Source organism: Vicia villosa, unplaced genomic scaffold (genome assembly GCF_029867415.1).
Source record: "Vicia villosa cultivar HV-30 ecotype Madison, WI unplaced genomic scaffold, Vvil1.0 ctg.003007F_1_1, whole genome shotgun sequence".
NCBI lineage: Eukaryota > Viridiplantae > Streptophyta > Magnoliopsida > Fabales > Fabaceae > Vicia > Vicia villosa.
Window position 1 is genome coordinate 103,503 of NW_026706091.1, and position 9,508 is coordinate 113,010.

A 9,508-nucleotide genomic window follows, 5' to 3' on the forward strand; every position below is an offset into this window, starting at 1 on the left:
CTTTGATCTGTCGTTGATTCTCTGAAACTTAAGTTTCTTCTCCTTTGTTACTAAAATCCTTAACAAGATTGGAATTTGAAACCAAACTAAACTATACAAGTGAAAGACCGATTGTTCATGCTAGGATTAAGTGTATTGTTATTAGTATATATATCAGAGTTATTAATCTCAGATAGCGGAGCGGAGCAGCCGACCCCAAAAATGGAATAACGAGATAATTTTTTGAACTAATTATATGAATAATCTCCCTATAGATTTAATCTAGATTAAATAATTTTTTGGATTAATTATATGAATAATGTCCATATATTAATCCCAGAATCTATATAATTTAAATGAAAAAAAAAATGATATGAAAGAAAAAACAATATGAGAACGAATAGAAAAACAATGAATAGAGAAGAATAAGATAGAGAACAAAATAGAAAAACAGAAACATAAGCAGAGAAGAAGAATAGAGAGAAGAGAATAACTTGAAGTGTTAGTTGAGGCGGAGGAGGAGTGAGAAAAAAATGTGAGAAGCAACAAACAGAAGAAACGCAATGGAGAAAGGTGAAAATGCGAATGAGAGAGGAGAAAACGCGAAAAAAAGCCCTAAAAGCAAAAAACAAGTCAAAACCGCTTCGGGCCAGAAAATGCTCCGCTCTGTAACCCGCTATCCCAGCTTTTTCGGCCACTGTCTAAAACTGGTATGACCACCGCTCCATAGCGGAGGGTTGACACACCTGGAGAGAATCCCGAGATAGTGCCTGGAGCGGCCGCTATTAATAACTCTATAGATTATCTTTTCTATGACCGAAAAGCTTTTGTCATGAAAAAGCAGGAAGATGGTATGAAACTTTTGGTTTGAGACATTTAGTAGAGGAAGCAAATTGTTTTGTTCATGGTTTGACCCAATTGCTCAAGTTTAACTGATTTATGCTTAGGGAGGCAAATTTGAAAGAAGTAGCCTCATCAGTTTTTTCTGAGAAAGCCTAAGTCTAGAATCTGGAAAGTAGATTGATTAAGTGAGAGATTCATTACTTCTAAATGCATAGAATAATGTTTCATGTTAAAAAATTGTATAAAAACTAGTATCCCAACTAACCTATTACAAACAACCAAAGAAGATATTTAGCAATTCACCAAGACATTCCAGTTCAGCTAAACTTCCAGCTTAATAGGGAGGGGGAATCTGCATATTGTTTTTCTTTAGATATGAATTCTTTATGGAAACTCGAGAGCTGTATGTTCTGTGCACTTCTGTGGCCACCTCAAAGCAATTTTCTCCGTTGCATTGTTTTTTGATACACGGTTTCGAAAGCGAATCCAATCATCTAGAACAATCCTCAGGTCATGAACTTTGCTTTTGAGATCATGACAGCAGTTAGCATGAATGGTATATGCGTCTTCCAACATATCATTATATGTCTGACAAAATCCACCGAAATGGTTTGTATCTATTCCATGAACACGAACGCCATTAATGTCAACTAGGTCTTTATGCAGCTCCAATGTTGCACACATGGATTCATCGACGGTTGAGTTTGGATGCAAAATCTTGGTCAGTTTCCAGTCCTGTAAGAATCCCGGGGTCACGTAATTTGCTTTCATGAAGAAGATTCCCCCTTCTTGTACGGAAAACGCGCTTTCTCCAACATTTACGAAATTGCACGAAATGCTGAGTTCGTACTGCGGATGGAAGTTCACCAACGGACTTTTAAGCCACAGTACATCTGTTTCCTGCATCAAAACAAAAGTAACATCATACATGCAGTTGTTCAAATTGATTAGCAAGCCATTATTTCGTACCGTGAAAATTATGTTATAGCCCAATTCAATGACTTGTATCAGAACATGATTTCTTCTCCAACTGAATAACACAGTGTGATCCGGCGTTGTGACGGATGTGACGGACGGTCTTCTGGCGGAAAAATAAGGTTGAAAAGTGGCAGGATGAATGCAATGTTGATGCAATAATCTGCAGTACCGAAAAGCTTGTGGATCCGTAGTTATGATAACTAAGTGATTCAAAAATCTTTGAGTCCCTTGTCCATATTCGAAGCTTTGTAGAAAAACTTCAAGCATAGATCCTGGTCTTGCATGTGATTCATCTACCATGGTGAGGATAACTGTTCTGTCTTCCATTGCTGCTTTCTTCAGCACTTGAATCAATTCTTGTTTTTCTGGATCATACTGAATTCAAGAAGTTATTAATCAAGAATCAATTTCACTGTTCACGTTAAATACATGCATGGGGACCAACATGCATAAAATCTTGAAATGATAGAGAATCAAGAAAATTTAGGCTTAGAATAATTATTACCTTGGTTTGAGTTGTTGTAACTGTCTCAAGATTGTGATAGTGAAGGAAGAACATGAGAACAATCAAGAGAGCTATGAGAGGAAGAACATACACACATTTTCTCGTTCGGAAAATTCTCATTCTTCGTATAGAAAATGATAATAACGATGATTCTTGTGTTAAAGTATTGAAAGAGAGGTGAAAATATTGAGAAAAATAGTTCTTTACATCAATGAGATTTTATAAAAGCAGAAAAAGGAAAATTATGTATTTATTTCTTCTTTTGACTTAATTTTATATATTCATATATAAAATGGAAAATAATAAAAAACAATTTTTTTTTTCTTTTAGTTTCAACTTACAAATATCTGGTTACAGCTAAATATATTCACAATAAGTTTTAACTGCAGTCATTGTTTGTTGATAGAAGTCGTGTTTTTTACCCACATCAAAACCGAAACACGCATAATTTGTTATATTATTTTTGAAGTCTCTTAACGCATAAATTTTATATAGTGTGGTTATAAATAATTGTAAATAAACTAATTGGTTTTTTAATGAATAAATTACTGCAATCTTATTATATTTGTTCTTGTATAAGAAATTTGTCTAGAAAAATACAATAATTACAATGTAAAAGGAAACAAATAACGATTGATTTAGAAATTATATTTTTAATATAAGGTTATTTTGATATTTTTAATGTAACTTTATTGATATGGGGCTGACTGTAAAAAACCAGGAAACCAAATATAAAGAATATTTAATATATTATTAAAATTTATGTGCTGAAATTTAAAGTTAAATTGATATATCTTAAGTATTTAACTCAATTTAGGTGGTGTGCATAAAATAGGTCTAGTCCCCGGTTTAGATTTCCATCGATAATGATAACATTTATTTATATTTATTCATTAATATAAATAAATTGTAATTAATAATTTTTTTCATAAAAAAATAACTCATTGCAGTCATACTTCTGTTTATTTTTACAAAGAATTAAGTGTTTTAATTTCTGTACTTAATTAATATAAAAAAATTAATTGATATATATATATATATATATATATATATATATATATATATATATATATATATATATAGGATTAAATGACACCAAGGTATCAAAGTTTAATTTGACATCAAATCTGAACCATTAAAAGACTTGATTCAACGATCATATTAAATTAAAAAATATATATAGTCTATTTGTTTGCTTAAAAAATAAGCTATTTATATGACCGTTTGATCAATTCTTTTAACGGTTGAGATTTGGTGTCAAATTAAAATTTGACACTCGGTGTCATTTGATCCTATCCATATATATATATATATATATATATATATATATATATATATATATATATATATATATATATATATATATATAAGTTGTTAATATTAATATATTAGAGATATTTTTTCACATCTAAAGTTTAAGTAACTTTGTAAAAGGTTAATTGTTAAATTAAACAATTTTTTTGGACCAAATTAGTGATGATTTTATAATTTCTTATATTTATTTCACAAGTTTTTAAAATTATATATTATTATTAGGCTTAAATGTGGTCTCTCTAATTTGGACTTTTTAAGCAAAGCGTTCCCTATTACAAAACCAGCGAATCTTATCCCTTAATTTAACATGGCTCTGAATTTACATGGTCCCCCATCCATTTTAGTTGACGTGTCATATGTTTTAATGGTTCCCTTAGTTTGGCCAAGCCATGTCATTAATAAATATATTTTATTGATAAATGAAATATTATAATTTCCATAAAGTATGAAATGAATTTTTAATTATTATAACATAGTTTTTATTGTTTTAATATTCGTAACGTTTCAGATTATTATTATTATTAGAAACAACCATAAGTTCTTAAGTCTCTTTTCCCAACCATTGTTGCCCTAAATTTCGTTTTCATCCATCCTTTTCGTTCCTACCCATCCTTCTTGAGTCAAGTTCCTGAAGTTTCGTCCACCATCACGTTCAAGTTCAAGTTCACCTACAAGTTTGAGACCGAAAATGACAACTCCAAAACATCTGAAGAATAAAAATGAAGAGAACAACTATTGTGTGAGTTATGTTTATTTGCTTGGCTTATCCCTTTTTCTATTATCAGTGGACCCTAAATCACTTTGGTTTGTTGATTTGTTTGTGGTCCCGTTGTTTGTTTATTTATTGGGAATTGTTTATATGCATTTGTGGTGTCGTGTTTTTTTCAGTGTTTGTTTGTGTTATGTTAGTATTTGTTTGTTAATTTGCAAATATTTTTGTCGAATATTTGACAGGACTCCTAAGACTAACAAGGTTAGATTGAGGATACACCATAGAGAATAACTAGTTGAGGATTATGTTAAGTGGTATGTTAACGGCCAAGTTACTGAGATGAAATGGGGTTGGGATGTAGACTATATGTCATACATGGAGATACAAGGTACGATTAAGAATAAGGGTTATGCAAATATTAAGTGCCCGTGGTATTGGAACCCTGCATATAGTTTTGTCAGTGGTCTTAGACCATTGAATAATGATAAGGATGTTCTGCAATTTTCAAAAGATGTGGAAGGATATGAAGTAATTGACTTATATGTGGAGCATGAAGTTGAAATTCCTTATATTGTTGATGAAAGTGAGTTAGATGCTAACATTGAGGTTGATGATGATGTACAATGCATTGGATTCAAAAATGCAAATAACATTGAGGTTGATATTGATGAAGAAGTCCACATTGAGGTTGATGGTGATGATGAGGATGTTGAGGCTGGAGTAGGTAATGAAGAAGATAACATTGAGGATGGTGTTGCTAACAATGTTGAGGTTGAAGTTAGTAATGAGGAAGATAACATTGAGGATGATTGTGTTGCTAACAATGTTGAGGCTGGAGTTGGTAATGAGGAAGATAACATTGCGGTTAATGGTGTTGCTAATAATGTTGAGGCTGGAGAAGATGACATTGATGAGGATTATGCGGCAACTGCGAGTAGTTATGAGGATAGTGAGTTTCAATTTAGTGAAGAATCTGATGTGAGTGAGATGAACTAGACTAAGGTTCTTCCTCAAGAGACATTGTGTATCCAACCAATGGACCACAATTATGGCCTGTGGGTGATCAAAATCAAATTGAACCACTTGTCATGAGAAGGCAATAGGAAGGCCAAAAGAATAGAGGAACAAAACAAATGATGAACCAAGGAATCCTCACATTTTGCCAAGGAGGTTTTTCACTGTCACATGTGCAAAGTGTGGTGCTATGGAACATTACAAAAAGAGTTGTAAAGGTAAGAGGGTTGCAAATAGGGCAATTCCAAAGGGTGGCAACAAACCAAAGAAGGCTAGAAAAGTTGATCGGTCACCATTTCTACTTAATTTCGTCATACATTCGGCATAAGATCGCCATACTTGGTAACACTTTGTGGTTGTTTTTAAGTGTTTTTCTTTAATTCATCTAATTCTAGTTATTCTATGAGCAATGTATTTTTATGCCGTTTTCTTTGTCAATTAGGTGCTTTTGATCTCGTTTGGTAATGGTTTCAGGTTAGCTTCAGAGTGATGGAAGATCGCGTGGCCAAAAGATGTGAAGAAAGAAGCAAAAAGCAAGGAAAAAGCATATGGGCAGAGGCGGACACGGTCTGACCGTGCCACCTGACACGGCCGTGTCAGGCCTCAAGAAGAATTCATCTCCCAGACCAGAAGCGGACACGGTCTGCCCGTGTCAAAGGACACGGCCGTGTCAGCGGTGCGGGCAGGAGTTCTAAATTTGTGGTTTTTCCAATTTTTAAAACCAGGGGGGCAGTTTGGGCATTGAGGCAAAAATCTGAAAACCTAGAGGGATTAAAAGAGGCTTGAGAGACAAGGGGAAAAGACTTTTTGATCTTACGAAAGAATTCCAGAAGAGAGCAAGATAGCGTTATCAAGGTTGTGGAAGACGAAGAGATTCAACGGTGGAAACCATTGAAGATCAGAGTTCTCCTAATCTTTTGTAAATGTCTAAACTTTCTGATTTTGGTTTCTTGAATATTATGAGAGGCTAAACCCCCCAATGCCAGGGGGGTGTCCCTGATTTGAATTGTAATGACTTTTGAATTCCGTATTTCTTTAATCAAGTATTAGTTTTATGCAATTTGATTGTTTAATGTTTTTATGCCTTCTTTGTCGGAAAAACAAAGATTGATCTACGGTTAACAATTTGTAGGACTACGGTTGTTAAGGTTTTTAAACAATTTGATCTAGTAGTTATCACCTAGGACTAGGGATACCGAAAGGTTATTTGAACATTCTTGATTATTTACATCTTTGGTTTGCAAACCTTTGTTTCTAAGGATTTAGGCAATAGGATTGCAAACCAAAAGGCTTTCCACTAAGGACTTAGGGAAACACCCTTAAGAACAAATAGTTGCAGTCTATGAACTTGTTGAAGAGATCTTTTTACAGAGTCATTATAAGGAAGATCAAACACTGACCCTGGCATTACCTCAAATTACATCTAAAAAGTCAAACTTTAATTTCAGCTTATTTTTATTATTATTTCTTTTATTTAAATTTACTTATTGCATTATAACAAAACACCTATTTGCTCTTTTGTTTAATTGACTTAAATAACTTATGTTTCCTACGCAATCCTCGTGATCGATACTTGGGGTAAAACCCATTATTACTACATCGGTGAAAATAGTACACTTGCTATTTTTCCGATCAAGTTTTTGGCGCCGTTGCCGGGGATTGCCAAAATATAAGTTTTATTTTAGTCAATTAAAATTTTATTGCTCTGCAATTAAAATTCTTTTTGCTGAAATTTTTATTTGCTTATTTTAATTTAATTTTTTTTTACTTATCTACTAATCGATTTCTAATCTTGTATGCGAGGTAAGGCCTCAGCTGAACTTCTTTTTAACGCAGAACCAGAAAGACTATTGAGAGCACGACTCCGAGAAGTCAAGCGAAAAAGACTGGCATCGAAAGAAGACTCCCCTGTAGTTTCAGAATCAGAAGACGAAGAAGTAATATCTATTCAGTCCGAGCAGTCAGATTCTGAGCCTGAAACTATGGCAGCTGATCCACCTCCTCCAGAGAGACTTTTGGGTGATTATGGAAGAGCCAATGCACCGCTTGGAAGAATGACCATTGTAAACCAACCGGTCAATGTTGCACACTTCCAACTTCATCCTTCAACTATCCGACAGTTGGAGAGCAAGCCGTTTGCAGGACGAATCAATGAAGATGCAAATAAGCATCTACAAAGATTCCTCACCACGACAACGTCATTAAAGATTGAAGGTCATTCTGAAGAAGCTAAGAGACTTGTAATGTTTCCTTTTACCTTATCTGAAGATGCGGAAGAGTGGTTTTACTCACTTCCAGCGGGAAGCATCACAACATGGCAACAGATGGAAACCGCTTTGTTGAACGAATACTTCCCCGCATCAGTTTTCATCCGAAAAAGATATGATATTATAAACTTCAAGCAGAAAGAAGGGGAATCGTTGGGGGATGCATACAAAAGGTTCAAGAGATGTTTGGTTGCATGTCCTACTCATAATATGGACCCAACCGAGCAAATGCAGACTTTTGTTAATGGTCTCCGACTTAAGACAAAACAGCTTATCGACACTGCTGCCGGTGGCTCAACTAACTTTGCAACAGCCACTGGTATCAAGAGAATCATAGAAGCGATTGCCGCCAATGAGCACATTGAGTTATATGACCGCGCTATGAGCCAACCAGAAGGAAAAATTGATTTGAAGCTTGCTGATCAGGTGGTTAAAATGGAAGAACAGATTGCAGCTGAAGTAGAAAGAAGATTGAAGAAAATGAATCTCGGTGAACAGAAGGTAGCACAGGTTGAGCCAACCACCTCAGTTGTATGTGAAATATGTAGTGGACCACATTTTGCTATGCATTGTGTGGCAACGCAGGAACAGGTGGAACAGATTCATATGTTGAGGCAAAATAATCCATACGCCAATACTTATAATCCGGGTTGGAAAAATCATCCTAATTTCGCATGGAAGGACCAACAAGGAAACTTTCAAAAGCAAGGATCAACCCAATTTCAAACTCCAGCGCAATCACAACAACACAGACCTCCACAACAACAATTCCAACATCATCCTCAACAATTTCAACAACAGGTACCAAAGAAAGAAGATTGGGAGATCGCTCTTGAAAAAGTGGCAACCCAAAACTCTCAGTTTCAAGAAGAGACAAGAGCCAACCTCAGGAACACCACGGCTTCAATCAAAAATCTTGAAGTTCAAATGGGTCAAATAGCACAACATCTCACTCTACAGGCACAAGGAAACTTTCCGAACGAAACTGTGAAAGATCAAAAAAATCTAGAGAAGATCAATGCTGTTACAACAAGGAGTAAAAAGGTGTTAGAACCGGAAAAGGAAAAAGAAGAGATAGATGACCCTATGGTGATAGAGGTAGATTTGGAAATAAGAGAGAACCCAAGAGAGCCAGAAGTGGTGATACCACCGGTTAAATAAGCTGAAGAAAAAATTAAAAAAGGTGCTAAACCGGAAATTAAACTACCCTTCCCTTCAAGAATAACAAAGAAGAATTCAAAAGAGAAAGACTTTAAGAAGTTCACTAAATTGTTCAAAAGGTTAGAGGTGAATCTACATTTTTTTGAAGCACTTGAGCACATGCCTTTGTATAAGAAATTTATGAAGGAGGTGTTGGCGAAAAAGAAATCACTAGGAGGAGAACCAAAAATTGTAATCGAGAAGTGTGGTATAGTCTCTTCAGCAAGAAAGATCCCAATTAAGAGGAAAGACCCTGGGCCGGTGGCGATACCATGCACTATCAAGAATATAGCATTTAAAAAGGTACTCCTCGATTCTGGTTCTAGTGTGAGTTTAATGCCTTTATCCATTTTCAAAAAGCTTGAATTTGAAAAGATTAATGAAAGTAAGACACAATTAAGGTTCGCCGATCACACCGTTAAGAAATCCTATGGGGTAGCTGAAGATGTACTAGTGGAAGTTGATAAGTTTGTTTTCCCTGTTGACTTCCACATCATGGACATTCCGGAAGATGAAGAAACTCCTATCCTTCTTGGGAGACCCTTTTTGTCGACAGGCCGCTGTAATTTTGACATTGAAAAAGGGACGCTAACGCTGAAATCATTTGATGAAGAAGTAACCTTGAAGATGTTAGGAGTCAGGAAACATAGGTCAGATGTGAATGAGAAAACTTCAACTGGTATGACGGAAGGTGAA

The 9,508-nt window shown here is 34.9% G+C and overlaps 1 protein-coding gene across 1 annotated transcript; it reads right to left on the bottom strand.

Moving 5' to 3' along the window:
- Window positions 1–1,206: 1,206 nt before the first annotated feature.
- LOC131640233 (uncharacterized protein At1g28695-like) lies at window positions 1,207–2,445 on the bottom strand. Its single transcript, XM_058910644.1, has 2 exons — window positions 2,306–2,445; window positions 1,207–2,175 (listed from the first exon to the last, which is right to left on the bottom strand). Exons 1-2 carry the CDS (start codon window positions 2,423–2,425, stop codon window positions 1,207–1,209), a joined length of 1,089 nt encoding a protein of 362 aa, XP_058766627.1. The 5' UTR covers window positions 2,426–2,445.
- Between the last annotated feature and the right edge of the window lie 7,063 nt (window positions 2,446–9,508).